Source organism: Condylura cristata, unplaced genomic scaffold, assembly GCF_000260355.1.
Source record: "Condylura cristata isolate star-nosed mole 26May11 unplaced genomic scaffold, ConCri1.0 scaffold00006, whole genome shotgun sequence".
Classification (NCBI taxonomy): Eukaryota; Metazoa; Chordata; class Mammalia; order Eulipotyphla; family Talpidae; genus Condylura; species Condylura cristata.
In genome coordinates, this window is record NW_004567107.1 from 53,122,207 (window position 1) to 53,144,856 (window position 22,650).

The 22,650-nt window shown below is 38.9% G+C and overlaps 1 protein-coding gene across 2 annotated transcripts in view; it reads left to right on the forward strand.

Annotated features, from left to right (window-relative positions):
* The window catches only part of ADAMTSL1 (ADAMTS-like 1), a 340,785-nt gene that overhangs the window by 176,535 nt on the left and 141,600 nt on the right, over positions 1-22,650 (forward strand). For both annotated transcript variants that reach the window (XM_004677681.2, XM_012721598.1), the window contains 2 exons: positions 12,648-12,949; positions 18,689-18,818. In XM_004677681.2, coding sequence (XP_004677738.1) covers positions 12,648-12,949; positions 18,689-18,818 — 432 coding nt within the window. The remainder of the gene's footprint in view (positions 1-12,647; positions 12,950-18,688; positions 18,819-22,650) is intronic.

Sequence of the window (22,650 nt, forward strand, 5' to 3'; positions counted from 1 at the left end):
TCCCCCCAAAGAATATTTAGAGAATCAGCCATCAGTAATGGATCCAGATAGTTTTGCTGTTCAAATTCTTAATACAAGATGCTGAATTACAGTATCATCATGAATCTCAGACTATAGAAAATAAAAAGGAGTATCTTATATATATTTAAAACAGATGTGTTTCTTAAGAATCGAGAGTCATCTCACCCAAGATCAAGAAATTTTAAACACAATTTGCAAGTCATTAAACTAACCTAAAGGATGTTCAAGCAAAATCAGGTTGTCTTTAGAATCACCAGCTTAAAAAAGCGTTTACTTTTGAGAATTGACACTTGACAGTCAGAAGGCCTCATTCAGCTAAGGCCAGACTGAATCTGCCCTATACCTGCCACAGTCTTGTCCTGTCACTTCCAACTTCTTCTTTTTGATTCCTCCCTGTCTACTCAAATCCTCCAATCTCATACCTTTTATCATCCGCTACCACAGAATACTTAATGTGAGTTCTCTGTTTGATCATCTATTTTATATGACTTTAAAGAGTTGCTAGTTTTCAAACCTCCTAATAAAATAAGCTAAATCTACTCATAAGTCGCCTGTTCTGTGCCATACTAGGTACCAAGTATAGATTTAGTAAAAATGAACCCAATAATCTTTGCCCTTAGAAATCTTGAGTGCCTTCTTATCACAGGAATGATGGGATTTTGGTCAAAGTATTAGGTATTACCCAACTGTTCACAGACTGAGTTGATTTTTAAGAAAGTCATTTGATGTTTGGATCTACCCAGCATGAGCGTGTTATTCATTTGAAAAGTACTATAGGATAATTATGTATTCAGTTCCTTCCCAAGCTCTACTGTCATGATTCTCTCTGAGCAAAATACCAGAAGAGTTAGGCTTGGACATGGCAATGCACAAACCTGAGAAATATATTAGAGAAGACTGTAATAGTCTCCGAAAAGGTATCACAGGGGTTTGGGGGAGGGCTGCTGATGTGAACTGCTATTTGGCAGAGTGTGATAGGACTTATGTGAATCTGATGGTGACTCCAAACTAGTACTCGAGGAAAGAGTATTGGGTACTTTTACATAGTACACAATCCTATATTTTGTATCAATACATGCACCTCATGATTCCAACCTATACATAGAAAATAAGCTACAGAAAATTACCTGAAATTTTACTATACCGTCCGTTATATCATGGTGCCAGCTATATGAGTTGTTGAGAATGAGTCTGTGTATTCAACCCTCAGAGAAACTACACACAGTGTCATTGTTGGTCACACCTCTGTACAGATCTGCTAAGTGTGTTGTGGTGACAGGTGTGAGCTCCAGAGGCCACTGTCCCTGTGGAACTTTTGGTCCCCTCTAGCAACGGCGGTGTCACTTATCCCAAAGCCCTCAACTTCCTCATTTGTGATGAGCCTGATAAAAATGCCTATATCTCAGGGTTATTGTGAGGACTGAGTTGTTACATGAATGGTACCTAGTGTGCAGGAGGCTGTCAGTGTTCACTGTGGTTACAACTAGACCTTTTCATGCATCATCCATCTTCCTGGAGAACCTTAAAGGGAGCACAAATGTATACTAATCACTCATGTACAAATGGAAAAATTTAGGTTGGTATTGTATTTGCCTACCTAAATGTTATATCTAACAGCATGTGAGTAAGAAACATAACTTCGCCCAGAATTCAGTTAGTGTTTCTGCAGCTGGGCTCCCTTACTGTCTTGTATATGTCTGAGCCTCTTTGAAGACTCACTTGTAAGTGACAGACTTTGAATTTAGTTCAGTGTATACTAAGGGGAAAAGATTTATTAACTTTATTTGAAGAAAAAGGGGTCTGTAAAGAACTGTAAAGTTTAATGAGGAAAGTTTAGAAAATACTTGAGTAGGAAAGCATCCTCTCTTAAATTTGAGTTAAGCAGAGTCAATTCCCATGGATTGCTCCCAGCATGCACTGAGACAGAAAAATCAGTAACAAATTCAAGAGAGCAGGCAGCCTTTTTTATGTAGGCATTAGTAAAGGCTTTATTGCAAACTGAGAAGTTCTAAATTTGTCAGCCCTTTCTATAGTCTCTACTTGCTGCTCATTTTGTAGCTACTTTCAGAAAACTGAGTCTGAACTATTGCTAAGCTGAGCCCCAGAGAGTGACAAAGACAAATTAATAGGATCTTTGTGTGCCAGAGTAAAGTATGGACACTTTCACCACCAATATATGTTAAGTCCATTAAGGTCATTTTTAATGAACTGGACTTTTTGTTGGAAGGTTTTGCCAAACTTGTGGAATTAAGAGAAAGAAATTGATAAAGCTGCAAGATGAACGAATTTCAACCCTTGTTAAGAAGAAATCGTTCAGAAAAAGTATTCTGTGTTTACAGTATTATAGATTTTTATCTATAAAGTCAGGGAAAATGATACACATTAAAAAAATAAATTCTGATATTATGCTGAAAACTAATAGCCTTATAAACAATAAAGTAGTCCCCTGGACATGGCTTTTTAAATAATCAAACTGGCCTCAAGGAAAACCAAACTTTAAAATTATATTCTGTTCACACCAGTCAGAAAAGCAGTGGGGGAGAGAGCTGGTCTGAAACAAGTGTCATAGTCTCATTTTTCATTTGTGAAAAAAGTAATTTGGCTCTATTTGTACCTGCCACATATAGTTAGTGGTGTGGTCTGGTCTTTCTTTTCTTTTTCCCCAAATTTTGTGCTTGTTAAATTTAACATGCATAGGATAGACAGAAAAATAGGGACTCTTCTTGGGCCCCTGTAACCTAGAAACAATTTCAAAATGCTCCAGAGCCTTCATTGCTTGGTAAATGCTGGTCTGACAAAGCAGGGTTATGCTGGAGTCTCAGATAAATTACCAAAAGTAGTCTCCACCGAAAGCTACTCAAAATCCTTTTGTTCCATAAAACATCATTTTTCTTGAGATCAAATTGAAGTATGGTAGACAGAATTCCAGCTTCCCTCAAGCTATGTGATAACCCTGCGATGCAAATGAGGCCAGCACAGCTTGCCTAACTATAATAAATATTAATGACTACGTCAATGATAGCTACTAAATTTGGGCACAAAAACAATTGAAAACACCATAGAAAATTCCTGCATCAGGAAAAGTCTTTAGTTTCCTCATGCTAATGCCCTGATCTAAGACATAAATTCAATTCTTTGAGCTTTTAGGACATTGCTGCTTTATCTAGCTTGGTTTCAGTCTTTGCATTCAAGGAGAAACCCAAGAAGTCATCATAACATCAACTCTACTTATTTATCTGCCTTCTTATTCAATTCATTCATTAATTTGAAAATAATTATTGAATACCTTGTATATGACCTTCTGTGTCATAGAGCTTGGTGGGGTAGGGAGGGAATTATTACATAAAGATTTGATTATCAAAGACAGAAAATTGCTATGATAAAATGAAAAAGCACTATAACAGGACTTAATAGTAACCCCAATATCACCAGGGACATCCTCTAAAAGCTGAGACCAAGGGAGTATCCAAGCTAAGAACCAGGTGAAGAGTCATCCAGAAGTGGCCCACATAAGACAAAACTTTGAATCAGGACAGAATAATACACATTTAAGGATGTAAACGGAGACTATACTGGGGTCAGAGTCTCGTGCCTGGGCAGCCAGGGGACAAGGGAGATTAGGAGATGAAGATGAAGAATGACATAATTTACCCTTAAGAAAGAGTTTAACATTCTTTCAAGGTATAGTGGAAAACAATCAAAACTTTTACATCTTAAGATTCCCCCTTGTTACTACTTGAAGAATATATTGGAAAGTATGAAAATCAAAACCAAAATGAGGTACCACTTTACACCATGAGATGGCGCATATTTAAAAAACAGGAAACAAGATGTGGAGAAAAAGGAACTCTCCTACACTGCTGGTTGGACAACTGGTCCAGTCACTATGGAAAACTGTATGGAGGTTCCTCAAACGCCTAAAAATGGAGCTACCATCTGACTCAGTAATTCTATTCCTAGGAGTCTACCCAAATACAAAGACATTATTTCAAAGGGATACTTTCACCCCTATGTTTATTGCAGCACTATTCACAATAGGTAAGATATGGAAATAATCCAAATGCCTAAAAGTAGATGACTGGATCAAGAAGATGTGGCATGTATGCACAGTGGAATATTACTCAGCAATAAAAAAGGCTATTGTGGTTGTTCAGGACAGAGATGTTAGGTTAGATTAGAATCTGAGCAGCAAAACCTTGGAAATCCCTTTCTCAATTATGTCACTTTGTAATTGGAATAAGAATAGCACTATTTAATTATAATTTCCGGGGGGGGGGAATCATGACTTGTATAAATATAAATGAGCATATGTCAAAACTGTTGGAAAACCAGTAAGATATTAAAACTAATAGTTCAAATGAGAATTGGAATTAGACAAGTTAATTTTTTTCTACCAGATAAAATTCCATGACCATGGACACCAGTTCCTCTGGTAATTTCTATATGGTGTAGCAAAATAGACTAGTGAAAGACAAAGATATACACTACCATAAAATTAGAAAATGCCTACAAGATGCTGGGCTATGCTAGCATTCCATTGAAAGAATCATTAATAATCTCTGTGTCCCTTTTTACAGTGTTTTGGACAATACCATTGCCTGTCAAAATGATAATGAGTTATAATAGAAAAGGTCTAAAACATCAGTAAATATTTTTCTAATGTTTTCTTTTTCAAGATTATTTATGCATACAGAACTGGGGTATAGGCCTGAGGTACAGCGGTGGTGAGAAGATACACCAGAGATGGAGTGGGGAGCAGAGCAGGCAGAACGATGAAGAACACTGCTAAAGGGAATAGCAGGCAGGTCAGGAGAGGTCAGGCACCATGTGGGTCACCTCCGGGACTGGGGATCGAACATGCATTGAAACTGCTGGTGCCAACTTGCAGTGCTGTGTCCTAACCTGCTATGCCACCAGGGAGGGCCCAATATCAATCAGTAAATATTAACAAATACTATTATATCAAAATGGTGGTAGACTACATGGAGGTTGCTTTTGATGTTTACAGCTAAACATCTTTCAGGGTTGATTCCAGATAATATTAATATCTAATCCCCTTAGCTCTTTTTTTAATTGATCATTGGTTTACAATACTGTATAGGGTTTAAGGTAATAAGTTTACTTTTCTTTAGATCCACGTTACCATATCCCACCCACCATCAAAATACCCATTACTTTCCATCAAGGTCAAAGGCAGAACTACCTTTGTTTTCCCCAGTACCTGACTTTTGCTTTCTGACCACCCCACCCTTACCTTAGCTAAGCTGTTTACAGTGGATCTGGAGCCACGTAGGTTAGTTACTCAGTCATATAAAGTCTCTTCCATACATGCAAGATGTATAATTGTTACTGTTCAACAATACTATTTACATTCCCTTTTCTTTTAAAAAACAAAATGGTGGTAGTGGAAATGAAGTGAAGCAAATTCATCTCAATTTCAATCTTGAAGGAGAATGAATAGGATTTGGAACCATTTGGAAATGAGAGATCAAGGAAATTAAGGGTTCAATAATAACTTCTAATTTTTATGAGTAGTTGGATGGCCAGTAGAATAATTTGCTGAGATAGTGATTGGATGAGGAATTGGTTGCTGAGGAAGGAAATGAAATGATTCATTTTGACAGTTTAAGTTGGAACTCCCTTTGAAATACCAGAGTGAAACTGTTAAGCATGAGCTAGAACAATATGTGGTGGCCTAGAACAGGAAACTTCACTGTTCCTTATGACCCCATTTCCTCATTTATGTAGTAAAAGGAGATCATAACCATTCTTATCTCATAGTGTTGTTATGAATTAACAACTTGTATTTATAAAGCACTTAAAATACTGCCTGACACACAAAAATTACCGTATAATTTTGATAGATAAGCTAATGTTTCTCTGAAAGAATAAAATGGCTCCATGTGCCAAATCTTCCCCTCCAAAAATTTTTGAGTATAAAACTCAAAGATAGTCTAGTCTAAAGAATGAATACTTAGAAGTTCCCTGTACTTTGATGGCATTAAAAAGTAAGAATCATTGATTAGAGTGTCAACCAGCAGACCCAAACTCAACCCTGAGTTGAGGGTGCTTAGGGTGTGAGGAAAGGAGAAGACCTTAAAAAAGGTGAACTAAGAGGGATGTAATCCTCTTAGTTGATACCAGTAAGTCAAGAGGAGAAAGTGTTTCAGAAGGCAAGCACAGTCAGTTATGTCAGATGGCTACTGGGAGGAAGATGGCCTGAAGTATCTGAGAATAGCAGATGATGAAAGCCAGTACTTTTAGAAATAGGCTATTAACTGTCTCTCTGCTGACTTTCTCTTACAGTTAAAGGAACAGTCACATCCTAACTGACAATAGAGCCCCTTCTGTAATAAGATTCCAAGTTCTTGTCTGGAATCATATCAGAGAAAGCTTGGTCAGAACTGCAAGATGAATTTAACAAAATATTCAAATAGATGGAGGTCCCAGGCTGTGAAAGAGCCCAGTAGTCTCTGACTCCTTGGAACTTTGAGGGAACTCAAATCCCCTGCATAATTTCCTTCCAATATAAAGTCCCTTTGAAAGGAAAATGTGTTCTTTAATGAAGTCAGTCTTTCTTCCCTGACTTCTAGCACAGAGCATTTTCTACAGGAAAATCATTGAGGCATTCTTGCAGAGCCCAGCTGCCTCTCAAATTCCAAAAGGGCATCATTGTCATGAGAAAATGAAGTCTGCTACTTGGAAAATGCCCCTAAATATAGCTCTCCCCAGACTGCCTTAGTGCAAAATTGGCATCAGTCCTTCCTTCACTTTAATGCTGGTTAGCAGCACTCGATGGGGCAGTCACTGAATTTCTTTTTCAAATGTCAAAAGTGGTGTTTGTTTTGTCATTTTTATTTTTAAGATCACTCCACTTTTGGCTACTCTACTGGGTCACCTTACATTGCTGAAGACCCTCGCACCCCCAGGCATGGCACTTAAGGAACTCTTAAAATAGATGGTTCTAGTAGGTGTTTTGTACAGTTGGTGACCTGGATACGTTTGAAACCTGTTGCTTGGAGACTTTGAGTTATATAACGAGCATGAATTATTTGCAGCTCAGAGAGTTGTAAGCTGACAACAGCAGTTAAGAAATATTTTCATAATTCCATATTCAGTTCAAGTATCCTTGACTAAAGATCTTTCACAATAAGTTAGATTCTCATCTACTTGGAATGATTTAGGTGTGGTTCTAAGCAAATGGAAAGGCATATTTTAGATAAGTGTGCTCCCAAAATTTTAAAGTTCTAGCTATATTTTTAATTATCGTTTTAAGTTTGTCTTAGTATTGTGGGTTTTAAAAGTAGGTCTAAAATGCCTAAAATGATACAATTAAAGACTTGCCTTCCCTTTGTAGCATTCCAAAGTGTTTCTGTTCTTTGCTGACTTACTTCGGAGGTTTTGTTAAGCATCTTACTTTGAATTTCATTTAAAGACCCTAAATCTCTAAGAGGTTTTACATGTAATATATTTAATTCATATACAAGTAATAAGTAGATGAAAGAAGGAGCTTCCCTTTCCCTTTTCTAAATGTCTTGCCCCACCAGCAGCAATTTTTCATGCATCTGTCTACTTTATTCATATATCCATATATTTTTGATTCAGATGCCAAAGTACCCCACTTTTTTGATAACTGCACCTTTTTCTGCACCTATTTTACTCCATTAATGTCTCAAGGATTTTGCAGAGTTGGGAAAAGAACCAAGTTTTTAAAACTAAAGATTGGGTTAAAAATAAAATGAGGCAATTAGGAGTAACATCCTTAGCAATAAAGTATAGTGACTTCCCCCCACACACACACACACACACAAAGGATATGTTTATATACAAGACTTTCTGGTTCATTTGGGGTAGAAGTACTGATAAAATATTTTATTTTTCCAATATAGTTTTCCAGATTCTTCTATAGCCACTAGTTAAATGATCAATATTTTAAAGAAGAAAAAACCATGATTCCTGATGAAACATAATAGGAACATCTCTCAAAGATTTTATTTACCTCATTAATTAATAAATAAACAAGAAGATGTTACAGCCAATTCAGGTCAGTTCTAAAAAAAGCATATAGATTTAGGCAAATAAGAATGCTGAAATGAATTTTCAAGTAGGTACAAAGTGAGTGTTTTCACAGAACTTCAGTCAATTGCACTTCACTAACACACTGTACTTCATTGGGCAAGAATTATATGTATTATCAGTTTATGGCATTTATAAAGTAGAAAAACAGTTCACAGTCAATGACAGGCTAAGATAACTATTAAGGATGTATTGGTAATCTGTAAATGTTTGGGCCCATCTTAAAGGCTCTTGTTATCTTTTTCTACAGTATTCTGTTCATTCTTTTCCTCTATCTTCACCCTGATATCATGCCAACACTCATACACACCAGGAAGGAAAAGAAATCCACAACCACTGTCAGCTTATGGCTGAAATGTAGTGGGGATGAAAATTAAACCAAAATCAGGTATTTCTTATGTGATTTCCAGCAAGTTTCAGTTTGGATTTTGAAACCAGAGAATGAGATGAGGCTAGTAGCAGCCTGAAAAATAACACTTATTAAGTCACTTATTTGGAGTACCAGTAACTTTTGAAACAAACATGTATATGAGAAAGAAGGGGAGAAAAAATGAAAGTTTAATTTCTTAGTTCAAGGACCATGCATAATTAAAACTAGTCTACTTCTGGCTAATATCTATAGTAACATGAGACTAAATTATGAAGAGTAAGTCATCTCTGTTTAACATTATATTAATAAAGTGATTATTTCTGTTTTTCAAGCTATGCTTCTGACTAATAGCCAAACTGAACCACTTTGGGATTTCACAAGTGAATTTGATTATCACTGTTTTCTCTTGCATAAAATGGTCTGTGATGATAGCTCTAATTAAATGATAAGCTATTTGTTAATAAAGTGAAAACTTAATCTTGTAATAGAAGAGCAGACAGAAGCATAAATTATTTATTTGTCAGGGTTCTTTTTTTAAACATCCTAGAGATGACTAAATTCAGAAGTCCTATCAGTTATTTCTGAAGTTCGTTCATCCTTTAAAAACTCACTATCCAGCCATTCTTCATGCATCTCACAATAAAACTAACAGATAGAATTTTTAAATTATCCAAATGTCAATAAAAGCCCCTTGCATTGTACATTTGTGCATCAAAATTGAAAAAAAGAAAGACCTACTGGGATTCCACTTTAAAGACCCCACTTTTAGGTTCTAATTTAGTAAATCCTAGTCAAGATGAGTCTTTAAAATATTACAGTTAAAGCTCCTAAGTCCTTGCCTGCCCTCCCACTGACCTTGCTTCCTCCCACTTGTGGCCAGAAATCTCAAGATAGTAAATACAGAGCTGGGAGACCTAGGGATGTGGAGGAAAGTTTCATGTGAAAAACAGTTATTATTCATTTGGCCATTTGCTCTATTAGATATTTTTCTTTTGAAATATAATCTCCTGCCTTCAACAAGAAAGAATATATTATATCATACAGTGTATACACTAGAGAAATTAAGATGACTGCCAAAAGACAGCCCCACTTAAATACCAAATTGTTTTTAATTGGTGTGAACTTGATGAAGACCTAAGTGTAGTGGGAGATAAGCCAGTAAGGCTATTGGACATTTGATAAGACACTCACTTGGGAGACATAAAACAGATGTTTATTGTTTTTGCTATTAACCCTAAGTGTTCAGATAGTTAAAAAAACACACATGGGTACTTGGCACACTTTTTTTTTTTTTTTCCCATTTAGATGCTGCCTTTAAATAAACATGTTTCAACCATTGCAACAAGTTCTGTGGCTTTGGTAATATGCCCTCTCTACTCTGTATGCTTTTGGTTGGTGTATCTTCCCTCCCCTGGAAAGAGACCAGGCCAAGTGAGTCATTCTCATTATAGGCAAGGAGGTCTGAGGGTATCTTTGATTTTTGGGTTTTTGCTCTGTTTCATTTTGTTTTATGGACCTAATCGGTTTACAACACTGTGTCTGATTCAGGAGCTTACTTATCACCCTTCAGATGTTAACTACCACACACTTACCAATTGAGGATTTAGTTTGTGTCTGATTCAGGAGCTTACTTATCACCCTTCAGATGTTAACTACCACACACTTACCAATTGAGGATTTAGTTTCCCATCATCCATATTCTACATTTCATCTGGGACTTTCTTTGGAAAATAAAACACACCAAAAAATCAGTTCAGCTACTTGTCATTTTCTAAGCTTATCAACATGGGGGAAAATGGAACCTTGGACCTAAAATACGTTTGGAAATTATTTATGACTCGGTGATTTTGGTAGCTACACTGAGTGCTCTATAGCCACACTGGAATACTACAGCCCACTGGCCAAATGCAGACCCCTATACCATCCTTCTCTCCTCCCCCTTTGTTATTCTATACAGAAAGACCCACAAACATGGCCCTCAAAATCTAAAATATTTTCTCTTTGGCCCATTAAAGATAAAGCTCACTTCCCCTGTTGTCTTGTAAAGGTCACTTTAGTAAACCATGCCCCTTGCTAGTATAAAATAGCTGATAGGGCTCAGATGTTTTCATTTGTCCTCTTTTTTTTTTCCATTTTTTTTAAAGATTTATTTATTTATGCATACAGAACTGGGGTACAGGCCAGAGGCTCAGGATCTGTGAGAGGCTTCACCAGAGACAGAGTGGGGAACAGAACAGGCAGATCGATGAAATACACTGCATAGGGGAGCAGCGGGCGGGTCAGGAGAGGTCTGCCACACCATGTGGTCACTTCCGGGGCAGGCGGGAATTGAACTCATGCAGAAGCGGCTTTAGATTCTCAGTGCTGTGCTTTAACCCTCTGCGCCACCAGGGAGGGCCCATTTGTCCTCTTTTTTATTTGAAAACAATATTTAGTGCCACACAATTAAAGAAGCCTTATTCTTAATATCTTTGCCAACATTGCAGGACTATTGTTTTATGTTTTTCTTTATGTATAAAATAGTTTAGTGTTAGTTTAGTTTCTAGTATATAGTGTAGAATATAAGAAAATAGTTTATGTCTACACCTGTGTTGTAAAAGTCAGGGCTTATATATTTGTCCTGATTCTTGTTCTTGGAGATAGAAAGTAGATGTGAGTACATGAGAAGAGGGATAGAATTTGGATTGCAGATTTTGTCTTTATATTTCTAGAAAGCTCCTGTAAGTGGTATTCTTTAAACTTTTTAGGCTACGGTTTTCTCCAAATCTCTCAAGGTGTCAGAAGGTAGGGTTAAGAATTCAAAGTAATAGAACTAAAATTGTGATAAGAACTTCTTGGGAATAATTCAGTGTGTCCATTTCTTCCTCACCTACCTTCCTGTTCTCTCATAGGGAATGGTTCTTCAAAGGTGGTGGGGGTCAGAGCCATCTTAAAGACTCTCCTTGTATGCCTCAGACTCCATTTGCTCCTTGGAGGCCTGGCTCTCCTGGCCCGAACCCCCAGCTCCACACGCAGGCCCAGGAAATAGCTCTGTTGCATTCCATCTAGTTTGAAAACTTGGATGGTTTCTTATTAGAATTTCAGTTTTCCTAAACTAGATAGGAACCATTTGCACTTGCTAGAATTTAATGCACTAACCTTCTTATCTCTCCTTTCCTTTTGTGCCAAAGTCAAGCTTAAGAAGCCAGGTTTGCGTGCCTCCTCAGCAGGACTCCCTGTGAGAAAGTACTAGAATCATGGAAAAATAAGTTTTTTTATTCCAAAGATTTTTATTCAAATTATTACACAGACTTTTTTTTTTTTAATCTTAGTTGTTCCCTCTGGGCTTTCTTCCCTAGGCCCCTCTCAAGGTCATTGCAATTATGGCCATAATTGATTATTGGGAGGAAAATATTCTTTCTGGAATTTGGACATTGTCCTACATTTTAGAAAACCTTAGAGGAAAAACCAAATTCTTACCAATGTAGCTTCTCTCAGGGATGAGAGTCGAGGTTGTTGACCAACATGTATGAATGTCTCATTTACGGCGACATGCCTCAAGATTTAAATTTGTAGCGCAGCTTTTCTCTATGATATAAAAAGAATTGTAGACCAGACTAATTCAAAGAATGTGTGAGGAGCAAGACTGCTCCATTCTTGGAAACTTACAAAAAAAAATCCTCTTTCTACATATAAATAAATCTTGGGAAGCACATTGAGCAGAAAAGCAAAGAAAGTTACAGAATATGAGATCCAGACTAAAAAAAAAAAAAAAAACTTAAATATCTCACAGGGCTTATTTTGTTATAGTTTTTAGTATCGGTATTAGTCTGCTATAAGAATAGCCAGCATCTTGCAGGAGGCACAAGTGCTGGGATTTAGTGTGCGAGAGAAGAAACCAATTCCCTGCTCAGAAGAGCCACTACTGGGGGTGAAAGCGGGAGAAAGCAGGTGGTCTGTGGCTGGAATGCTTCAGCTGGGAGCACACATGATACTCATGAGGAAACCAATCCAGAAACAGTGGCAAATGAGCTCATAAACTAAACTGCAGCGCCCATCGCGGGACAGGGTGGCAGAGTTCTGAGCACGTCCTGGAACACCACGGGTCCCTGGCAGCTAGTGGAATGCTGCCTCACGCTTCCCCCTCACTCTGCGGCCTGGGGCTTCTTACCCTGTCCTCTTGTTTGTTTGCCACCTGCAGGTTCATCCCAGAGGCGTGGTCGCCCTGCACGGTGACCTGTGGTGTGGGGACCCAGGTGAGAACGGTCAGGTGCCAGGTGCTCCTGGCATTCTCCCAGTCTGTGGCTGACCTGCCTGTGGACGAATGTGAAGGGCCCAAGCCCGCATCCCAGCGTGCCTGTTATGCAGGACCCTGCAACGGGGACACCCCTGAGTTTAACCCAGAAGAAACTGATGGACTCTACGGTGGCCTGCAGGATTTTGATGAGCTGTATGACTGGGAGTATGAGGGCTTCACCAAGTGCTCCGAGTCATGTGGAGGAGGTAAGGGGGGGACTCTGTCTCAAGTCCCTGCTGCCATCTTGTCTGTTTCTATATCCCCCTCCCTGCTTTGCTCAAGTCACGTGACTTCTGCTAGTCCAGGAATGATAAGCAGGGGGAGGAAGGCATTCTAAATGTAAAGCATACTGAATGAAACACAGATGTATTTCTCTCTGGATGTGAGTGGCTCTCAGGCTGTCAGCTGTAAGTGGCCAACACAACTAATGCTTTTACTTTAAGTTGTCATTTCAATGTTTTGCAATATATCCTCGTGTGGCTGACTGAGAAACAAAGTTGACACTGTACTGGCAATGCTCTCAACATTGTTTTATTTATCTATGTCCTTGCCTCAGTGAATGTGATATGAACCGAGACCCAAGATGACAAAACACCCTCCTATTCCCAAGAACAGGTCACAATTTATTCAGCTGATTTCTCAAAATCATACTATTTACAAAGGGCATGGGCATACAAAGGGTGGTTAACGCTGGTTGCCTATTACTGGAAAGGAGTTCAGAGCTTAACGTCTGACCTCGGCACCATTCTACAGATGATAAAATTAAGATATGGAGCAGCTGAATGACTTGCTCAAAATCACAAAGTGAGTGAGTAGCAGCTAGAACAAGATCAGCTATTTATTTCTCTGTCCACATTCCTCCTATCATTTCACATTTTTTTCAAGCACTTAGAGAATTCCTGAAGCTTTCTTGTTATGCATGTTAATTAAAATGTTAAACGTTTCCACGTGTACTGATAACATATTCAGTGATTCTTTATTTCAGGTGTTCTAAATGGGTTTGTAGTGAGAGAGGAAATCATTTAATCAACAGTTAATTCTTCAAGATTACTATCTTTCTTGTAACTGTAGAGAATAGATTCATCTTCCCACTCACCCATATCTGCCCTCCAGAGAGAGATTTAGGTGAGGAAATACTGGCTGATTTCCTGCCCAGCCCCTCTCACTGCTATCAACCCCCTTTTGGACTATTAAGGTTGTGCATTCCCTGCAAAGTTTCTTAACTGGTGTAAAAAATGTATTAAAATTATTTCCCAAAACGGTTTCCTAAGCCACAGTATCTTGGAAACTTTTTAAAAGGCATATGCTGTTGCTATGAAGAAAATAACACAACTGTGCCCAAATTATTCACATGTAGTTGAAAAAGATAAATAAATAGTAGAATAAGAACTAGCAAACAACCAATTTTCTTGATCAGGTCTTTTAATAGGCATTTAATAGTTTTGACCTTGAAGTCCTTGTTTGTTTCTAAGTCTTCCAATTTCAAACCGTGTAATTCTGAAGTGTTTTAATGGAAAGTCCTGTTATTTTAAAGCCTAATTTCTTCCATCTGATTCTAGAAGATGGCTTGCTGGAACTCAGCTTATCTGTGTTTATATGGTGCTCTCTGCTCACTTTGAGAGCATCTTCTCTTCAAGCTTAGTGAGGGAGGGTGTTTAACAAGTGTTGATCATCGCTGAGCTCAGGCAGATGTTGAGAGGTCACCAGGAAGGATGATACCAGTACCACAGTTGCTTCTGTCCAAAATGACTCAGTGTTCGCATGGTGTGTGTTTATCTCCAATTTCCATAATCACCTGAACTGAATGATCATTATCTCTAGTCTAAAACGAATGTACTTTGAAAAAAAAATTATTTATGGTCTCTCTTAGTTACAGTTCTCGGTTACAAGTCAAGCCTGGAACTTTATGAGCAGATGGAAAAAATAGATGCAGTAATGGAATATATCAATAGCCAGATACCTTTATCTTTTAAGATTCAAACCGTTGTGCTGATCAACCAGGGGTATAAAATTCAAAGTGTAGAAAGGACATGGAATGTTTTCAATTTAAAATATTTTCAAAAGATATTAATTTGGAAATAAGATTTGGATATTTGTTAAACAGTTGGTCTCTCCCTGTGAGAACGGAACATCTTTGTGCAGCAAAAATTGTGCATGCTTTATATCTAAGGCAGGGTAAAGTTACTAAAATAGCTTAAGTCTTTAGCTGTCAACAATTGTGCACACTTACCTACAGCATATCCTTGTGCCAAGGTAATATATTTACGCCTGAAATGTTAGAGTTGAAAATTCCAAAGTGGTGAAAATATGCTTGAGTTATATGGTCCATATGATGCCCATACGCACTAAAAAGCTATTTCAGCATACAGGATATGTACATTTTGAAGTCATTGTTTGGCAGTAACGTTTTATTGTATTATCAACTTTGATCTTTCACCAAAATCCAGCCCACAACGTTGTATATTTTTTTAATCATTGCTGTTGCTGAAGCCAACCCAGAACATACAGGATTAACAGATAGATGTTAAATCAATTTTGGTTTGTAAGGCTGGTCAAGCTAATTTCATTGTTTTTGCAATCTCAGGAGATGAAATTTGATATATGTAAGAAGAACCTTTCACCTAGCAGAGGTAGCAACCAGAAGGAATGAGTTAGTAATTTAGGCTGTAGTTGGTGGCTGCATTTTCCCAAGCTGTCATCAAATATCATGTAACAATTATGCTATTCTGGGAGATATGAACACTGAAAATCCCATTTTTCCAGAAGATTGAAAGTGAGCCTAATTTGTTCAGACCTGTGCCCTGCATCACACTATCATCTCCCTATTATTTTAATTTCCCATATGTGAATTATAGGTGTGGTCAGGGAGAGCTAATCAGAATCTGAATAGCTTTATTAGGTTGAACTCATACATGGTCAAAACAACATTAAAATCTAGCCGAGAGAAGATTTAGCATTGACTCCAAACTTGAACTGAAGTGGCTGCAGCTAACTTGCAGTGCTGCATCCTAACCCATTGCACCACTAGGGAGGGCCCAGGAATAAAGTCTTAATGCCTTTTGCTGCTTTTTCCTCATTAGTCCTCTCTCCGTTTTTTTCTGGTTTTGGTTTTGCTATTTTCCTCATGAGTCCTTCTGTCAAGAAAGGAAAACTCAAAATCAACAAATAGTAATTCCTAACTTAACATCATTAAGTTTCTTGGACATTTGGACATTAAGTGAAATGACATATAATGAAACAAGGTCTCCAGATAGTATTATTTAGCTCCCCATCTGCGAGGATATTTTCTCTCATCAACATTATAGCTAAATAATGAGGGAGACAACATTATTCAAAGACAAGGACCTGCTGTAGTGTACTTGATTGAACCTATGGTCCTTCAGAGCACATGTATTGGTCTTTTGAAAAGAGCGCAGTGATGATTTTGTGCTCGGTGAGCTAATATATCACCTCCTGGCCTGATTCCCCTGGGCAGAGTATATTGTGGACTCCCAGGTAAAGCCCTCAGATTTCTTCCCTTCTCTAACTTCCAACACTCCCCAGCCCATGGCAGATCACTGGCTCTTCCTTCCTTCCTTCCTTCAAAGCACCCCAACTACCTCTCCTCAGCCCAAATTGCACGTTCAGCTTAGCATGCCCTGCCCTTTTCATTAATGCACGTGACAAAAACACATGATGTTGACCACAACACCATCCCAGATGTTCCTCAATTATAGAAGAGCTCTTTTTAATAGTTTCCCCCACTGCTCTAAGCACTAAGGATGTCGAATCAACTGACCCTTGTGGCAACAGACATTTTAAAATAGTATTGAAAAAGCCATCATTTTACACTAAAATTTGGAATTCATTAGCTTTGGAATGCCTCTTAAACTTAGCACTAAACCCCTGAAGATGACTTTTATGTTCAGCTATGATAATTGGTTTGGGGTAATATGAATTTGTGTTCTACTTATCTAAGAGATTTCTGATACCCTTTGAGAAGCTGTAGAATGGTTACAGCCATTGCCTTGGAGTCTTAGAAAGACCTTGGATCTGTAAAAGGAGTCCACAAATGGAAACAGGTCATACCACTCACACACACCTGCAATAAGCACTTTCACATGGCCCTGCAGTCACTTCCTGACTTGGGATTGTCAATTCAATTTTATAAGGGTTTGAATAAATGAATAAAGTCCAATTACATTGTAATTTAGGGAAGCACTTTACATCTTTATAATTCAAGTAAATGAATTGAAAAATTAATAACTGCTCTTCTAGGCTCTAAATGGAATAGGTGACTTTGTCCTGCACTTTGTCATCATTATGTTATTAATGACAGAATAGTCCAGTAGAAAGTAAGAGTTAGAATATAAATAATTTCTTCTAACATGTTTTGCTACATCATCATCTCATGAATTTCAAATGGTTGGTTTCATCTACAACCAAGAGAAGAGCAATCAGTTACAGAATAGGATGGAATAACTTGAATATTTAGTATAAATCCCAAATGCTCCACCCTGCGCCAGTCATGTTATATTTAAGCCAAGCACTGAAGCTCATAAAAAGCTTAGGGAAAAAAATGCAAAGGGTACTATCATGACCACAGAGTAAATATTTTGTGATTAATTTTTTAAACAGTTTGATTTCTCAGAATTACTGGGAAGAGGAAATGCAATTTGGATACTGGCTTTAAAATACCACATTTTAAATAATGGTTTTATAGAGAAACTTAGTATAGCTATATATTGATTGGTATAATAGCCTTATAGGTAGGTATCTTTTTATATAGAGCCATGAATGTTGGAAATCAAATTCTTGAGAATATCCTTTCTTGCCTTTCTCTTAAAATCTGCCAAAAGGTCCCAGACAAATATGTAGGTCTTTTTCTGGAGAATTCTAGTTGATATCACAATTTCTTAGCATTTTTAAATGTTAGTCCTAAGTAATTAAAGCTCCAATTCTAAGGCATAGCCACCCACAGTTTCACTATTTAGCAATTGCATGACTTTAACAAGTCTTTTAACTCTTCTCAATCTAAGTTTTCTTGCTGGTAAATGCAATTTAAAAGTGCTCATTTATTTATGAAGTTATGAGAGGATGGAAAGATGCATCAAGTTCTGAATCACACTGCCTGGCTAATAACGTACACCCTGTGGATTTTAGCCTTTTTTATTCTAATGGTGGCCTGAAATGCCTGGTTTTGACCCAAGTCAATATCTCCCTGCCCCAGACTGGCTCCATGAGAGACACCACACACCTTCCTGCAAGAGTGCTAACCTTATGCCTGTCACTGCCCCAACTCCTGTCTTACTAGATCAGAGTCGGGTATGCAGATATCAGGGGGAAGATTATTTTCCATAGATATAGAGAAGTTTGTTTTCCGAGAGTGTAGAACAGATTCTGTGGCTGTAGTGATTAAACATCTTGTTCTCTTTCTTTGTTTCAACTTCCAAAGCTGCCCTTGGTCACTAAAGAAATGAACCAGAATCAAAAGGACCCAGCAAAGGCTGGAAGCCTGGAGGCCTGGAGGCCTGGCCCCAGAATCACAGCTATTTTCAGAATACTGGCTACTAAAGCTCTACTCAGGACTTCCCTTCCAAACATAACAGCCTCTTGATTAAAAGATAACATGTGAAGATCTTGGGACAGTTTATTTTTATTTTTTTGCCACCCTGCTCTCCTCCATTAAGCGATCACATTTCAACTTTACAGTTCTATAACTTGGTCTCGAATCATTTTAGAAGCTCTGGTAGCACCCTCTCCCATTTGGGGTTTGCTCTCCCATGGTGCTGCCTTCTCCCAGATAAGAGTTTTGACAAGATGGACAGTCCTGGGCTTTAAACTGCCGTCTCTGACATGCAGCGATAGTAGTCCTACCAATCGCATGGACCTCCCACCAGCTGCCTTGTCTACACTTCATCACCCACACACGCCCACTCTGGCCTGACAGTGTGATTTGTGCACAGGTGTCCAGGAGGCTGTGGTGAGCTGCCTGAACAAACAGACACGGGAGCCTGCTGATGAGAACCTGTGCGTGACCAGCCGCCGGCCCCCACAGCTCCTCAAGTCCTGCAGTTTGGACCCATGCCCAGCCAGGTAAGGGGCGTGTTGATTGCCCTGCTACCCAGGAGCGTGTGCAGAAATGGGTGTGTCTGTCCTTGGGCAAGGCCAGCATGCTTATTGTTACCCAGTGTTTTGAAAACCAATTAGCATCAGCTCAAACCTTTAGTCAAATCCACTTAAATTTAATTGAAACCAGGGCTTTGGAATTCCAGCCCAGTGGTCACGCTCGGGGTCCAGAAGGCTCTGTTATGCAGTGAGCCCTGTTGCAAGGCAAGTGCACACACATGCTGTTTTCCCCTGAAGGAGCGTGAACTGACCACAAATGTCATGCTCTTTGCCACCTTTTAACCTGTGTCCCCAATCCTCACATCATAGTGGATTGCAGAGTATACGGAACTCAAGCTTCTGGGTGGTGTAATTGATGCACTATGAAATCTGTGTACACACAGCACTCACATCCATTATGGCATGCTCTGGGGTTTGTGTATATCATTCTGCACGCATAAAATCAATTAGAGCATTTCATTGTTCAGCCCTGCCTGGGTCTCATTATTGCCCAACCTTAAGTCTTAGTTAATCAATCCAATCACTGCTTCAGTCCACAGAATTTTATGGTGTCTTGAGAAACTTGCCTTCAGATACTTGCTTGGAGCAAGTTTCTGTAGAAGCTAAACTATCTCATCTATGAGTCTGATTTCAAAGGGATGTATTTAAAGAACCAAAGCCAGATTTTCAAGCCTGCTGATGGGATGAAAAATGTTACTGGATAAGGTCATATCTTAGCCATGAAGGGAATGCCGTTTCTGAAAGACAGTTCTGCTGCTTCTGTGAAGTGTATCATGTGAGCAGCAATGTGTTGTCTTGAGGAATGAGCAACAGTTTGCTGGTCAAGCTGGTGCTGCCTGTGTGATTTCTCAGCCATCCAGATGTCTTGCTCAGAGCCTTAGGAGGTGGAGATCACAGATCTCCTCAGGTCAGATCAGGGCACAAACCCATGATGACATTTGCCTGACTGATCACCAGAATTGCTCCATATATAGATCAGAACAGTGGTCATGGGTAAAGTAAAATTAAGGGCTGGCCCTGGAAAATCATAGGTGTTGTATACGGGGCTGTGTCCCACCTGAGCCAACATCTCTGTGCTGACCTTGCCACCTCCATTTCTGTGAGCCCATCACCTCGCTGCATGGGTGAGGGGTACACCCCCCTGCTGTTTGACAGCAGTCTCCCCAGATAGGAGAAAGCTGAATGTTTTCAGCATACACAGCCTGCAGGAACCTTGGCTAGCAGGTCAGAATGCCTGAGCTTTTTCTCCCAGTTCTATCACCCAGGAGCTGTGTGGCACTGGGTGAAGTGTCTCTCTTTTCTGTCTCCACATCTGCAAAACAAATTGTCTGTACTAGATGCTCTGGGGTCACCACAGCCTGGCCAGCCTTCATGTGACTTTGCATTACCCCGTAGGCAGAAGCACGAGACTGCTACTGTTACTTCTTTGTGCCGATAATTAATGACATTGCTGTTCTGCTTATTTACCATCACTTTAAAAATAAGCATAAGGGGCTTTCTACCACATTCCAGTGTTGTAATGACATCCAAATGCTTTGGTGAGCTGCGTCCCTACTGAGGCATTCAGTACCTGGGACTAGCTGGACATCTTCTGGAGCCAGAGAACTGGACACAAGGTGTTACTTCCCACCCTTGAAGTACTGATTTATTCTACAGCCTTTGTACTGAATCCCAGACAAGGACACTTACTAAGCTTTACTTTGTTGCACTGGTTGCAGATAAACTCAGTATTTTGATTTTTCACCAGCCTATGTCAAACTGACAGGCAAGACCTCTGACTGGACACTACGAGGGATTCCTTGGGACAGTCATACACAGCTAAACATTTGTAGAATGATGCTAATTAAAACAACAAAAGAGGCCCAAGTGCAGTGGTCTGATGGGAGATATTCTCTTCATCTCACATCCAAGAGGCAAAGCAGACTTTCAGCTGAAAAGGAAGAAATGCAGAGAGGCCCATCACCTGCGGGGTATCCTCAGTATGCTTTCTTGTATGGCACTTAAAAAAATGGCAGGTTGGTGAAAGATGGATCTGGAAAAGAAAGTGTGTTTGGTAGTGACACAGTGTTGTCTTCTTTTTCCCAGTAGCGTCTGTTCAATTGGGAGTAATTTAAATCATTAATTCACAATTTTTATTGTACATGGATTATTGTTCTCTGTCCCTTTTAGTGCATCCTCTGATGGACTCCAAGTTTCTATAAATTATCTGTGGATTCGTAGTCCATGGTGATGTCTATGTGTTCAAAAAATATATAGCATTTTCTGGGAACAGAGAAATGATGTTTCAAATCTTGGTTACTGGGCTTCTGTGCCAGAGTGGCAGCTGGTGATTAAGATAAGCAGCTTTTCTTAGACAGGTGTTTGCCCTCTGGAATGGAGTTCCTAATTCCTAACTGGAATTAGGAAACTGCTTTTTTTCTTGGCCAGTCAGAGTTGTCAGATCATATGGCGAATACCTTTCTGAATGGTCTTGAAGACTGAACTTCACTTTTGGGCCCTTCCTGTTGGTGCAGCATGTTAAAGCCCAGCACTAAGAAGCTATCCACAGGCACTGCAGCATGAGTTCAATACCCTGGCCAGGGAGCTGACCCACATGGCACAGCAGACCTCTCCTGACCTGCCAGCTGCGCCCCTTAGCAGTGTGTTTCAGTAATTCCACCTGGTCTGCTCCCCACTCTGTCTTGAGTTAATCCTCACCCTCCCACACCCCTGGCCTATATCCCAGTTCTTGTATGCATAAAAAAAATAATAAATATTTTTTTAAAAAAAAGGTTGAACTTTGCTTTTGCTGACTTTCTCTGTGTGGGTGGCAGAGTGGGTATCAAAAGCATTCATCCAACTTTGACTGGAGAGATACATTCCCAGACCTGGAACTGGTTGTTCACAGCAGACAGATATGTCTTCTCAAGTATCAGGCATTCTTTTTTCTTATTTAGTGCTCTGAGCATTTCATTTAGTGTGTCTGTGTGCACAGTTTGCCTGAATTTTGTACGGCACTTAAAAAATAGTAGTCTCCCTCACCAACACTGCTTTCTGGTCTTTTTGATAGGGGTCATTCTTATGGATGTGAGATGGTAGCTATTGTGGTTTTGATTTGCATTTCTCTGATGATAAGTGATGATGAGCTTTTTTTTTTTGAATGTGCTTGTTAATCACCTCTATATCTTCTTTGGAAAAGTGTCTATTTAGCTCTGCTATCCATTTGTTGATTGGGGTTTTTGTTTCCTTGAGGTTTATGAGTTCTTTATAGATCTTGGTTATTAGCTCCTTGGTTATATGACGTGCAAGTATTTTCTCCCATTTGTTAGGGTGATAGGGTCACTGTTTAAATACTTTAAAAAATAGCTTCACTCTTTAGAAGCTTTTTAATATGATATGGTCCGATTTGCTTATTTTTGCTTTTGTTTTCCTTGCTGTTGGAGTCAATTCAAAAACAAAAACAAAAAAACCCTGTAGCCAACATGTCATGTCATGTAGTGTTTTGCCTATGTTTTCTTCTATATATTTTGTGGTCTTAGGTAATGGAATCTTTAATCCATTTTGAGGTAGTTTTTATTTGTGTAATTTTGTGCGATAGTGGTCATTTCATTCTTTTTCATGTTACTGTACAGGACATCTTGGTTTTTCATTTAATAATACATACTAATACATCCTGATATCAACAAAATAAAAACCAGCCAATAGATTTCAACCTGTGTTCAAATCCTCTCTGACACTGTTAGTTATGTAAACTTTCAGGGGTGATATATCTTCAAGGTTCTTCATGTCAAAAATAAAATCATAGTAGTAGTAGACACTG